Source organism: Microcebus murinus, chromosome 13 (assembly GCF_040939455.1).
Source record: "Microcebus murinus isolate Inina chromosome 13, M.murinus_Inina_mat1.0, whole genome shotgun sequence".
NCBI lineage: Eukaryota > Metazoa > Chordata > Mammalia > Primates > Cheirogaleidae > Microcebus > Microcebus murinus.
In genome coordinates, this window is record NC_134116.1 from 66,968,536 (window position 1) to 66,983,721 (window position 15,186).

General features: G+C 32.3%; 1 protein-coding gene across 2 annotated transcripts in view; it reads right to left on the reverse strand.

Moving 5' to 3' along the window:
• Positions 1-15,186, reverse strand: part of COG6 (component of oligomeric golgi complex 6) — a 67,733-nt gene that overhangs the window by 35,172 nt on the left and 17,375 nt on the right. For both annotated transcript variants that reach the window (XM_012742681.2, XM_076009476.1), the window contains exons 9-12: positions 11,040-11,168; positions 10,869-10,960; positions 9,264-9,328; positions 3,968-4,059 (exon numbers count right to left, since the gene is read on the reverse strand). In XM_012742681.2, coding sequence (XP_012598135.2) covers positions 3,968-4,059; positions 9,264-9,328; positions 10,869-10,960; positions 11,040-11,168 — 378 coding nt within the window. The remainder of the gene's footprint in view (positions 1-3,967; positions 4,060-9,263; positions 9,329-10,868; positions 10,961-11,039; positions 11,169-15,186) is intronic.

Below are 15,186 nucleotides of genomic sequence, written 5' to 3' on the forward strand. Positions count from 1 at the left end.
TTTTTAATATTTTACAATCTTTTTAGTAAAACTGTGGGTTATAACAGACATTTGTAATATATAAACCCATATCTCTATTTTTCCTCTATTATGGTGAATGTATGTCTTGCTTATCTTATCCAAGAAGATCTCATTTGAAGAAAAGCATTCCATCAATAGCTTTATTGCTAAAATATTTAAATTATATAATTACTGAGTTCTTTTAATTAAAACTATAGCAAAAACACACTATAACTTATAAAGTTTCTCAATTTTTATACAGCTGCCTAAATAGCGGTATAGACTAATTATGAAATGTCTAATGTAATATTTTAAAATTATTGATTCCATTAGCACATTCCATGATCCTCAATTTGCTATTACTATACAAGGATATTTCTTAGACCCCTTCAAGAGGGTTTACATTTTTGCCAAGATCTAAGACAAGTATGTATATAAAATAATTTCTAATTTTATTCTCCTAATTCATATACTGAACATGACTTTCAAATTTTTTTAGGGGAAAAGTTTTTTGTGGATGTGAAAATACTCTGTAATCCAGCAGGAAATCATAATTTCTAAAGGCAAACTAACACCTTACTATGCTTAAAAAAATTTAGATTGCTGAAGACAAATATAATGGTACCAATTATCATTGACAGTGAGCTAAAAACACAGCAAATTTACTTGAAAATGATATACCACATATATTATAAAAACAAATAGTATTACTATGTATTTCAGTTCCTTCTTAAACTAAAATAAATTGGATGACTCTTATATAGTTCATGGAAACAAAGCAAATTGTCATTTTAAAAAATGAAACAGCAAAATATAAGCAAATTACTTAATAGGTAGCCATAATGCTTTTATTTAAAAGAAACAAAAAGTATTTCAGCTAAAAATATTATAAGCCAAACATCAAAATAAATGGGAAGGAATTCCTACACAAGCTTTTGCCTGAAATAAAAGCAAGTATTCCTCTGAAGTATACATCAAGCAACATTGGAAATTAAATTAATGCAACTAGAAACTGATAATAAAATTGGAGAGATGTCAAGACATATTTACATTAATTTTTTAAAATATGAAGTTATCATCTATACTTTACAGTTACTTATCTCTAGAATTTACTAATATTTATTGAGCATTCACTAGGTACTAGTAACTGGCCCAGATACTTGTAAGATGCTTCTTTTGATATTTCATTCCATATTTCTACCCAACATGCTTACACTCCTATTACTGACTTTTCAGGTTTAGGTATTATATACAAATTCCCTGACATAGAAGGTGAGAGTTAAACTCTCTTACACAATTCTCCTTCCCTACCACAATACACCCACACCACCTTCCCCAGGCTTCATGATATAGTTATGATCACAGGGTTCTCGTAAATAACCATTCAATGTTAACCACTCAGTGTTTACCATCACAAGCATGTAAATACTATTCAGAGGGGACCAAAGAATCAGGGACACCTAAAACAAGGGAATGGGCAGACTGGTGAAGAAGAGAACTCCAGTGTGACAGCCACGAGGCACGCAGTAGGCCTGGAGAGCAACCTATCTAGATTGGGGGAAAATGAGGGCTCCCACAAAAATATCAGAAAGGGGCAGGAGAGAAAAGGATTGATTACATGAGGTGTTTGGCTATACGGTGAGACAATGCACTTAATGGCTTGGATCTGAAATAGTGATAAGGGCAAACGAAAGCAAGCAAGTACAAAAACAAAGTAATTATTAACTCCAGGGAGAAAATTTTATAGGAAAGGATATGTAGCTGCTCAATTTCAAGTTGCTCAATTTCCTGGATTCCATATCTCTTTTTTTTTTTTTTTCTTTTTTGGAGTTTTAACATTTATAGGACGTAAATTTCCTGAGATCTTGCATGTTTCTTGTTTTTTTTTCCAACTTCACTGGCTATGCCTTCCCAGTTTTCTCTGTCATTTCTCCTTGTCTTTACCTCTAAATATTGGAGCTCCCCAGAACTCAGTCCTAAGCCCTATACTTTATCTACATTTACTCCTTAAGTGATCTTACCTGTCTCCTTGTTTCAAATATCACCTATGTGCTGAAAATTACCAAATATATAGTTTCAGCTCTGATTCCTCTCTGCATTATCTGCTCACTCAAAATCTCCTACTGTATGTTCACAGGCACATCAAGTCTGACATGGCCAAAACAGGACTGACCTCTTCACTACCCTCCAGCCCCACCAACTTGTACCTCACCAGCATTCCCCATCTCAGCAAACAATACCATTCACCCAGCTGTTCAAACCAAAAGCCAAAAATTCATCCTTGACTCCTCACATCTCACTCCATTTAGTCCATTTTTATGTTCTATTGGCTATAACATAAATTATCTCCAGAATCAACTATTCTTCATCACCTCCAAGACTATCGCCCTAGTCTAACTCATCATCTCTACTTTTCTGATTTCATCTCCCTCTACTCCTTAACACGCACTACCCTCCAATCACAAGTCTTCCTTTTGGTTCTCCAAAATGCAAGCTTTCCCTAGCTTCAGGACCAGAGTATATCTCTGCCTAGAACACTCTTCTCCAGGATTCTTTCATGCCCAACTCCTTCACGTTATTCAGGTCTCTGTTCAAGTATCACCTCTACCGAAAGACCTTCAAAAATAATCACACACTCAATACATGGCCACTCCCTAGACTATTTCCTTTCTTTTCAATCCCTTATCACTACCTAAAATTATTGATACTTGCTTAATTGTTTGTCTCCCCTACTGGAATGTAAGTTTAAGCTCTGTTTTGTTCATTGCTGTTTCTTTAGCACCTAGAACAGTAACAGGTATTACTCAATTTTTTAATTGACTAAATGAGGAAATATGTGAACAAGTAGAAAAAGTATACGCAAAAAATGTATCAAAAGATTTTAACTGTCATGGTTAATAGCATCATCTTAAAAGACAAACAATTTAGAAAATTACTTTACCAGCATGTTTTTATACCACAGCATTTGCTACATCTAGCTGCTTTCAGCTGCCCTTGTATTTTCTAAGTATGTATCATTATCTTATTTTAGGAAGCCTATAACATTACAATTGAAACAAATTCATTGCTTTTAAGTCATGAGAAATAATAAGTTTATATCTAAAACATTAGGGGACTAATCCAAATCCTATCTCTGATAAGTTTTGTAGCCAATGGCTTCTTAGTTTTGTTTGAAAATCTACCAATAAGATATGAACCCATTTTCTTAGCTGTGAGTTTCGGGTGGCTACTCTCAGTCACTAAGGGGTAGGTGATGATGTTACCACAGTCTTTTTTGGTGCTCTGTGAATTAGTGATTCCTGAACCTATCCTGTATCTGGACTGTAAACAGCTGGCTTTTTGTTCCTGATACCAACATACTGGATAACAAGTAATTTAAAAATAACTTTTAAATGGAAAATATGGAAACTATCAAAAATATAACGTGGAAAGACATTGTTTGAACACAACTATACATATAACATAGTCTTATATAGTGACAGTTATAATAAAGCTCAAGTGTATACTACTAATGGCTATATGCAAAGCAAAAATGAATGCAAACTTTGCAGTCAAAGATCACATTTGAGATAAGACAAGTGGGATTCCTAATCTGATAAACTGCTTTTGTATAAAGAAGATAAAGTTATGGTTCTATTTTATCACTTATACGTAAACTAAATGTTAAAGGAGAATTTAAGTTATTTCCATCTAGAACAGGATATTTCATTCATTATGCCCTACTGTGAATATAACAGGTAGTTGCCATAGATCTCTTTTACTAATTCAGGAAGACTCCAGGTACAGCATGTATAACATGCATATAACGGTTCACACAGTATGGAAGGTCTACTAGTTATACTTATTCTATATGTAGTATATATTTAGTATACACAGTGAAAACAAACCAAAAAAATCTTACACTTCTCTCTAAATGAAAAACAAATTCGCACAGAATTTAACAAGCACATTTCACCATTCCACTTACCTGATTGTATGGTGGTAAAATTTGAGGAGATTAGAAATTTTATATAGTAAAACTGCTCCAGGTTCGGCAACTATTACTTGTTCAATTCGAACCTATTAAAACATGTGAGAAGTTAGTTCTTAAAAGTATTTTTTAAAAGTATAACTTTTCTTCATTAATGACATGTAGTATAAACAACATAAAATTAAAGACACGATTTTATTATTGCAGAGTTCACAAAAGGCCTTCTAAATAAAATAATTTCTGAGAATTAAGTCAAAGGGGATGGTAAAGTAACAAACACTTTAACACAGATATACTCTACAAAAATTCGATCCATTATTGGCAGCATTTGGCTCAAGGCAGTTGTTATCAGAAATACCAATACAATGAGATCATTCTGAGGTTTATCACCACTACGTAAGTAATAATTTACTTCAATACTAAATCACAAAAGCAGCTGCTACATCCCTAAAAGCACATTATCAATGAAAATATATTGCCAAATATTCAGAAAAAATGAAAGAATTCTTGCCTTTAAAGTAATATATTAATACCAAGTTTCTATTGGTATATTAATACCAAAGTTTCTATTTGTCTATTAATCAAAGAATAGGAAAGCAGACAAATCTTAAATTAGTACCAACACATTTGCCTAATTATGAATATTAGACTACCAGGGCAAAATCAGATCTATTAGTAGGTCAAGATTAACTTGATCTGCCTCAAGATTAGCCAACACAAACCTTTTCTAATTAAATTTAATCCCTCACTGATCTTTCTTACATTACATCCCCTCAGTAATGAATACAATCTAAAGCACACTGATATATGCTTACTTATATAACACAAATTGAATTATATCTGCCCTTAAGCTACTGCTTACATTGTATTAAGTATGTTCTTGCTTTCCTGGCTAATGCTTTTCTAAGCACAAATACCTTATAGACATTGTATTTTCTGCTCCTTTTACATCTCTGTAGCATCTAGTAGAACAGTAGACACACAACAGATGTTTAATAAATGCTTTTGGAAGTTGAACTTTCTCTGTACTTAGATTTTGACATATGTCATAATGCCAACAAATGTGATTTGCTAAAATGAGATTTTATAAATGTACGTATGTCAGCATACAAAAACCTCTTACATAAATTAATTTACATTTACATTAATGTTTATGAAACTGATTTATCTTTTGGCACAACACAATAGACTATCTACCACAATACCACATACCATGAATGGCATCTGAATTTAAAAACCATAATTTTCATATTATAATTTATTTTTAGACCAAAACCTCAACAGTGATTTAAATTATATATCAATAAATGTGATATTTTATGAATTTTAACATACTCATTAGAGCAAAATATAAAAGATGTTAATTGTAGATAGACAGTTCTTCCCTAGCAAATTTATAACACCATTTCAGCTATCTGGTGACCTGCCTACAAGAATTTTGAGGCATCAAGAAAAGACTCTTCATTCTAACTTCCTTAAGAAAGAAGAAAGGAGAGAAGAGAGCAAAAGGAGGAAAGAAAAGAAAAGAGGGAATGGAAGGCAGAAGAAGGATAAAAACAAAAACAAAACCAAGTCCCATCTCTCTCCACACGCACACAAAGGTTTTGAGGGAAAGTGGCATCCTTTCAGCTACAATACAGAATACAACAGAGAACGCTGAAAAATAAGGAGATTAACACATGATACAGCAAGACTGCTTTGTCTGCCACACAGAAAGAAACACTCTGTCTTTTGAGGGCTATAAAAGATGCCAACCATTTTCAGCAAAAGCCAGCAATCACAGGAAAAACAACAGGAGACAAGAGAAACAAGAATTAAAAAGGAAAAAGGGCAAGAGAGCCTAAAGAAGTGGTGGCAGCAGCAACTGACTAGAAATTATCATGGTGATGACACCGGAGGAAAAAAATGGCATTAGCAGAGCTGGAGAGTGGCCATGGGAATAACGGCTCAGATATAAGGTGCATGGAACAGTCCCCAGCACTTATAAGCACTCAATAAATCCTTAACTGTATTACTAGAAGTGGCATCAGTGATGAAGGCAGATATTCAAAGTAACAAAATGGGCTGCAGGAAAGCTGACAGCAGAGAAGGTAGGGGAGAGCTAAAAGACAGAATAGTGGCTCTCCTCTCCAAGGCCAGAGAGAGAGCTAGAGCAGGAGCACAGAAAAGAGAAAGAAAGAACAAATTTGCGTTTACAGAGAAGGGGACGAGAGAAGGGAAGACTGAAAGGAGTAATGAAACTCCTTTACCTTAAAATCACAGACAGCTGTGCAGAGCAGACATTTGTTCCCTAATATGCCTCAGCAATCTGAGGGCACAATGACTATCATGTAATACAGTACTGAGCTCTGTTTTCCATGCCACTCATCTTTGTATATGCACCTATTTTCACAGAACCTACCATAACTTAGGAAGGTCAGGAGTACACAATACGCTAAAGTTTTTATTAAAATGGAAAACCCAAATGATAGCTGATAATCTGTCAGTAATGTAAAACACTCACATAACAGAGGCATTATCATATCCAAGGACTTGAAAAACAAAGATTGAATAAATTAATTATGGTGTTTCTAGCTACAGCTGTGGAGTGAAGAAATGTGCAGAGGGAAAGGCAACACACGTTAACCTAAACACTTGTACCCCCATAATATGCTGGAAAAAAAAAAGAAATGTGCAAAGTAACAGGCTTGATGCTGATATGCCACAGTGTCCTCTACATAATATATGTCATTTTAAACCTAAGCGCACAGAATTTTAAAGCTGGCAATAAGTTTAAAGATCTTATCTTAATGTGTATGTTTACAAATATTTAGTTTACTACCTAAGAAGTTTCACTTTATTAAGACAAAGAAAAGGTTAAACAGGGTAGAATAAATCAAATATATAGTTTCTCAAGGATATCTCCTAGTACCATTACAAATTTTTCTTTATGCTTCTAAAAATCAAAATCATCCACAGGATTTAGGAAAAAGAAGTCATTCCCACAAAGAAAAATAATTTTTTATAATTTTTTACTTTTATTTTCTTATTTTTTTTTAGCAAGGACCATCACTTCAGAAAAAGAAAAATGAGTGACAGAAAAGTAGCCAAAACATCTACTATTATATACCATTATGAAAGGTTAGCTGCTTATCAATTAAGAAGAAATTTTATATTAATGTAAAAACACATAGATCACTAAGAATAACAATCAGAATTATAATTGCAAAACAAAATATTAATGTAAGATTGTTTTTCCTCAGCTAATAAATAACTATGAGATGCCCAAATGAGGTCATACAGAAAGAAAATTCTTAACATAGTATAACACTGTCCCTGTGTATATAAGGGAAGGGAAGTGTAAGAGTTGTTAGATTTTATATCACTATCAAGCTAATTTGATGTATAGCTACTGTGAACATTTGCTGACTATTCTCTGAAGTATGCAACAAATATTACTATCCATGAAAAGATTTAATGTTTCTGTTAACTTCAGAAACTAAAGGGAATTTTCTTCATTTTACAACAAAAAGATGCTTGCTTACTAGTTTCTTTTTTACCTTTGGTATCTTATATTAAAATTTGTCAGGGGATCACAATAACACATTACTATTGTTATATACATCTTTCTGGGTATATACATTTAGGGAAGATGGAATGAAAATTTCTAAGTATATTTTAAAACAAAAACAGACCGGTATAAAATTTCTTTAAATAAGCAGTGAGTGTTAGTTTAACATATTGACTACCATGCTAGAAAAATAATTTTTTTCCTTGGGGCCACAGTGCTTCACTAAGAAAATAGAGTAAAAACTTTATCATTTAATGAAAAATGTGTTATTTTTTATTGTTTTCTGTGCACAAGTTATATACAACTTGACAAATAGTTCATGCGGCTCCTAAGGAGAAGAGACTTGTGAGTTACATATGCTTCATGAGGACCCCGGCTCAAAATTAGCATGAGTTAAATACAACTCACATGGCAGTTAATGTGTTAAACATTTTTAACATAATAACATTTCTTACTCAGACCAGGACAGGAAATTTTAAGGTTCATTTCAACCCTCAGATTCTAGAATTATGATACTTTGTACAAGCACTTTTAAAAAGAAAAGAAAAGCTGTAATAAGAAACATAATACTGTAAGTAAAGGAGGGGGAAAAGGATAGGCAGATGAAGTACTATTTACTTATCAAAGTGACTAGGAGTTTCACTTAACTATATGGAGTTATAAAAAGGTATGAAGAGTCCAGAAAAATACAACTTACTTTTATTCTCCCTGTTCTTTTTTTATCTTTCCAATAACTTACAGTATACAAAATAAGCAACATTTATATGAACTATGAATGTCTGAAAATCAAACTATGGCAAGTAAATATTTCATTTGGGAGAAACAAGTAAAATCATTTCAAAATACTTTGCTACTATTTAATGAATATATAATTAGATCTTAAGATAATCAAGTTATAGTAATTATTAAATTTGTAAATAGAATCAATTGTCATAGGGTATATCATCTGAGATCTCCTTGCCTGAGACAACATACCAATGAAAATGTCAAAAATAAAAGAAAATTAGTTTTAAAATTTACTTCTTGATAAGAATAAATCATAAAACTTCTGGATTTCAATTTCTACATACTAAATTGAAGTCAATCAACAAGAAAATGAAACCCATAATTGCCAAGTATTTCATAAATATTAATAAAAGAAAGGAGCATCTGTTGCAGGCTTATTAAGTGACAAAAATGTTATCTAATTTTCACAACAACCCTGGATGGTAGGTATTTTTATATACATATTCAATGTGAGCAAATGAAGGTACAAAAGTTAGCAACTAGAAAAAGTGAACACAATTAAATGGCAAAGTGGGAATTCTAACCCAAGTTTGACTCCAAATCCTGTTCCTTATACTACGAGCAGTGTTAATAATACCAATGCATAATATTATTTTATCCTTGGATTATTATTTATTGCTATGATAAGCAAAAAAATGTACTGTGCTTGAAGCAACAACTAGAACATGTTCTTTTTAAAAGACCCTTCCTCGATTGATTAACATAAATTACCACAGGAAATACAACCTGTAAAAAGAAGTCAATATGTGCAAACTAAGAATTTATTTCCAATTTCCTTACAGAGAAAATTGGCAATGATTATTTTTAAATATACTTAATTAGTTTATATTAATGTGTTAAGTTGCCAAAATTACAGCTTGAGTTCAAGTTGGTATCGGTTTCTTTAAATTCATAAAAATAAGGCAATAATTTAACCAGATACCATATAAAAACATACATAAAAACAAAACATTTTACCTTTAGAGGCCTGCACACACCCTCGGTAATATGCCCAACAACTTCTTGAATACTTTCTTCAACACCTAAAATTAATTACTATATAATTAAAATTTTTTATTATACTTTGCTTCATATAAGTTCAAAGGCTAATAACAATGATACATATGAATAATAGCACTAATAACATTTAAAATAACTATAGTAATATTTTATTAAGTTTGATATTTTTAATAACTAATGTGTATCTAGAAATTCTTGTTGATTCATTTGACTGTTGAGTTAATAAAATGAACATTATTTCTTTGTGGAAAAGACTAAATGTACGGGACAGGATAAAAAGACTGAAATTTATCAACTGAAGAAAGTGATGTGAAGATGTTATTAGCATTTGTTTTTATTAATATAAACACCTTATTTCAGACAGTGCTGGTGAGCACAAAAGCTGAAGGCAAAAAGATGAAAACCACATCTTGCAATCTAATGGAAAAAGTATTAGTCTCTAAATACATACTATTTATCAAGCACTCTGCTGAGTACTTGACATTTACTGCTTGTCCCCACCTTCATTCTCACAGATGAACAAACTGAGGCTCGAAGATTTAAGTCATTCCCACAGAATAACCTATTTCCTCTAATTCCAATCTATTTTCTTCCCACCTGTTTAATAATCAATACTGTCTCTCATATATACTTTTCTAAAACATCTTTAAAGAAATACATTCTTTTAAACTGGGTAATCCGAATAATAATAGAAAAAAAACTTTTAAAAAATGCAGACTTTGTGCCCATTAACATATATGCTGAGTCAAATCTCAGTACTGAAGTGTTGAAAGCTATGAGGTTAAGTATTACCACCAATCTGTATGCTGGCCTCTCCTGCAGACCAGGTGATAAACCACGGTGACGTGTGGCTGAGCTAAGCAAAAAGGTCAAGTGCTACCAGGTCACAGTATGTCTCTTTACTTCCTATCAAAAATAGAACATCTTGTAATCACACACTAAGCCCTGAAACTCTGCAACAGGCATTTTTTAGGTAATCACAACTAAGGTTTGGAATTTTATAAACATGGTATCAACAACTCTCAAATACAGACATTTTTTCCTTGAAATCAATACAAAAATTTAAAGTATATTTAATACATATGGCAATTATTTAAAAAAAAACAGTCCCATGAGAATGAAAAAAAGAAGCTGGGTAGTAGAAATGAAAGAATTAGTAGCTTAATGACCTTAAGGAAGTCACTCAGTCTGTTTACTCACAGATAAAATGAAGATAACACCACTCTTTACCTTTAAAGTATCATGGCAAGGATTTGAGATAGTATATGCTAGACACTCCAGAAATGTCTTAAAAGTAAAGTAGAGGAATCTAGGCTTGATATGAAAAGTTTTAAGTGCCCACTATAAAACTGAACAGCTGAGTCGGATGAAAGTGACGAAGGAGAAGGTCTATTAGCAAAATAAGGGAGAATCTAGAAAGAAAGAGTAATTAGGACACCCTGTACTATCTGGGTGAGAAGTGTTTATTTATTGCTGTGAAGAAGAAGGCAATAAGAATAGAAACAGAGAAGCTTATGTTATTTTCTATAATTAGGTATTAACGGTAACAATAGATGCACCTACCTTGTGTAGTTACATGCTTCAAGAGCGCTTCAAGGTGTTCCTTTTCAGAAGCAGTAGCTTGATGGAGCCAAGCCAACATATCTCCCACATACCTAATGGAAACTAAATATTAGTAAATACTTTCTTGGAAAAAAACATCAAACCCTATCTACTGTTTTCTGATTACTATACCTCAAAGGGTCGTGAGAGTGCATTTCAATAGGTCTAGGTGTACCTCCTGGGCCCCCTCTTGTAAGAGCATCAATAAATCCACGAACAACTGTACTTCTTCTGGCTGTTCCAAATTCATCTAAGGTATACCTAGAAGAAACAGGTTACAGGAAAAGCAGTTGGCATTTTTTCCTATTGGTTATATCAGACTATTCATGCAATTTCTAAGATAAGCAAGACACAGCTCTTTTAGGCACTCCTTCAAAGAATATTGCTTTTAAATAAGAAAAAAACGATTTATGACATAACTTTAGCATATTGAAAATTCAATCTAAAGGTACAATTTTTTACTCCTTCCAAGAAAGAATGCTGCGATTTGGGACTAAAACAGGGGAAGCAGCCATAAGGGATAGAGCAATGAATTTAGTAAAAGAAAATCAAACGAAGGTGAGAATCCCTAACTCTTCAGGTTTCAGCATATTTGCAGTCCAAAGCATGATGCTCTAGTGTTTTACGTGAAGTCATAATATCTAGTACTCAGAAGCTGGTTATTTAATTAGAACTCTGCAATCCAAAAATTCTTTTCTTCTATATTAAAAAATGATCCTCTACACATTCTATCACAATTTACCACCAAAATTTGCCCCCAACATTGCTATCCATTTTTTAAAGCTTATTTTGACCTCAATATTAGATATTTAAATTAAATGTTCCTTAAATTTACTGACTAATCATGCATACACAGCAAATATTTTTAAAATATATATATTTAGAAGTCACCCACTGTAATTAAAAAGAGAGAAAAAGTTTTCTATAATAAGGTGAAAGAACTGGAAGGAAAGGAAAGCCCTGAACTCGAACTCGGGGATAGGACAATTTGAGATGCAATTTATGAAGATGGCCTGGAGTTGCCAACAGTGTCCATTTCTTTGACTCGACTCAGCCCTTGTTGCCCATTATCACCCCCATTCCTTAGACTCATTCCAAGTTGAAATTTCTTTCTATTTTAAACATATACAGGAAAAAAAAATATTTTTTATCAGTCCAATGTTAGCAGATTCTTCTAGAACCATAAACTTTTAAATCCCTAAACAATATTCTTCCAGACCAAATTTTAAAGTTTCATTAACCTATACATACAGAAAAATCATCAAAACTTCCCAAAAATTTCCAAAAAAAATCATTTCTTAGGCTATACTGCTTTCTTTCATATGCTGCTGACTGAATGAAAAAGCCACATTTTGTTAAATACAAGAAAATTGAAGAGGAATTATTTCCAAATAAAACGGCAAGTCTGGAGATGTGGTGAAATGCTATAAATTTTTAGGAATTTGAACCCCTTTTGAGGACTGTTTACTATTAACTAGACTGTGGTACATTGTGTGTTTGTTTTCAGTTAAAAAGAAACGTTTTGAAGTTCCCTGCAGTGACATACTAGTATAGGAAAGAGAAAGTGCAATATCCACCTAATTTTCGCTAAATTGCATAATTGCCTTGCATTTACTTTCTATTTTTAAAGCAAATTAGAACCAAAACGCTCACTTCTATTTTTCCCTCCCATGCTTTTAAATTATAAATCTGTTAAGTGTGAAGAAGTCCTTCTTTTAAATGATTCCTGGATTCTATGAAATAACAAACTTATCATCAGATGACTACTTAAGAAAGCACAAAATTCAGAAATGTTTAACTTTTTAAATGTATAAAACTAATCCTCACTCTCAACACCCTACAAACCACAGTAACAATAACATAATTTCTTTTTAGGACTGTTCACTGGTACTACTGTTATAAAAAAAAAAGTTAACCTACTGGTAACTGGGGGTTGGGGTGGGGTGGGGATTACCAAGCCTGGCAAACACTGGAATTTAATCTGTTCAATAATATGAAATATCAGTAAACATTAATATTAATCTTCCTATAGAATAAACATAATTGAAAGCAAAAACAGCATGAGCCACAGTGAACCTTCAATGACATCTGGAGACATGAAACATACTTCCTAGAGACAGAAAAAAATTTTGACCCAAAACAGACTCCCTTAAAACAATGATCAAAAATCCAAAATGTATTTTTATAAAGGCAAATGCTCAAATTATGTAAATATTCTAAAATGTCTCCAGTTAAAAGATTTAACTCCATTTTAAAAATGGAGTTAAAAGCTCCATTTTTAAAATCATGTTTAGCTATAGTTAAAAAAGGGAAAAATTCTGGTCAAAAAGTAAATTAAAAGAAGAAAAATTCTGATCAAAAAACAAGTTAAAAGAGAAAAGAATAGTGTAGAAGCTCCTCTTTAGAATACAACAAATACATAAAGAATAAAGAAAACTCAGCTATATGCCTATTATTATACTGTTAAATAACTTATATTCTGAAAATTTACCAAACGAAAGAATTCATTAAATTTTTTTCACTTCAATTATAATAAATCATTTTTTAAAGAAGTTTCTACACTTGATTTACTATAAGTAAATAATACATTAACATTCTATCCTACCTAAAAAACACTGAGTATGGCAACTTTCCACAGGGCCTCCAATAATTGACATTTTTCTTACACACACTACCTACACATTTGAGACACAACAATGAATAGTGAAGCTTTTATATTAAAAAGTTCATACAGTGCCATCTGGTGGTTAACATGATACATTATTAAGTTTTTCCTAAATTTAAGGAAACTATCACTGAAAAAAATATTTGATTACTTAATCAAATATTAAGCCAATTTTCTTTTTTTTAGCATTTATCTTATCTCAATCATCTGGCCTTAAAAACTTACTTCCCCACTCAACTTCCAAACACCTCATAAAATTTCTCAAATTGCCATTATTGTCCTGCTCCCTGGCATGTGCCTTGGCTTCTCTATTATTTATGGCTCCATTCTTTGTCTTTCAAGCTTTTTGCCTGGTTGTCAGGTAGGCCTTAAATACACCCCTCTTTAGCTGAGAGCTTTCTCGTCACTTCCTCTCAAAATCAAAATAATACCTAAAAATTAGTGATGTGCCAAGCATTATGCAAAGCACCTTATGTGAACAAACTTAATCTTCACAATTCTGTAAAATGAGCACTATTATTATACTCGTCGTACAACCAAGAAAAATGAAGCTTATAAAGGTTTAAGGCCTTGTCAAATAAATCTGACTCAAGAGCCCACCTTATAAACCATTAATTCAATATTGGTCCTTTCCAAGTGTTGATCAAGAATTATAACTCAGTAAAAATTTATTTGCATGGTAGAAGTCAGTTGTCCCTTTCAGGTGTCTAAAACATACAAATCTTTTTTAAAAGATTAACCTTGTGAAAAAATATTAATCTGTAGACAATGTAACACCTAATTAAAATCAAACATCGAAAATATTTAAAGTAATAAAAGATTCATAATCAATGTCAATATCTTAAAGTGAAAAAGTTGGGAAAGAAATTTCAAAACAGAAATAAACTGCGAAGCTGTTATTCAACAGTGAACATTAGTTTATTATACGCATATGTACAACACTCAGGGCTATTATGATGTGGCCTTTGCTACTAATTCAAGAGCCAGTGCAAGCTTTTGCAACTAATTCCCAAAGGTACAGGTTCGCTCTCAATCCACAACTTTGTACCTGCTGGTCCCTCAACCTGAAATGTTCTGTCCTACCTTTTCTTCTAAGAAAAGGCCTATTCAACCATCAGAATTCACTTTGTACTTACTTCCGTTACGAAACTTTCCCTGATGTTCATCTCTTTCCCCTACCCCAGAATACATGATCCACATGGCACCTGGGACATGACCTTAGACTATACAATTAATATATTTGATTAAAATGTATTTGTTTATTTTTGGTTCCATAAAATAGAGCAATTTGAGGGCAATGTTTTACTGATGTTGTGTCTTTAGTATGTAGAATGGTGCTTAACACATGATACTCAGTAAGTAGCACTTGAGTGTTATTACTTTATAAAGTTGTCCCAGAGTTTGTGTCCTGTAAACTTATTATAGGATAAGTAATGTTCCAACCAGAAGGTAATGGGAAATCTTCTAAAAATAGTATAAGTGATATCTAAAAGGGATGATTCAGAGCGGGATTCAATACCTTGGTATAGTACCCTAGTTTTCTGTTTCCTAAATTATCATCAACCCCTTGGTCTACCTAAAGCTTAATTCTCATACTACTTAAAACAAAAAGGA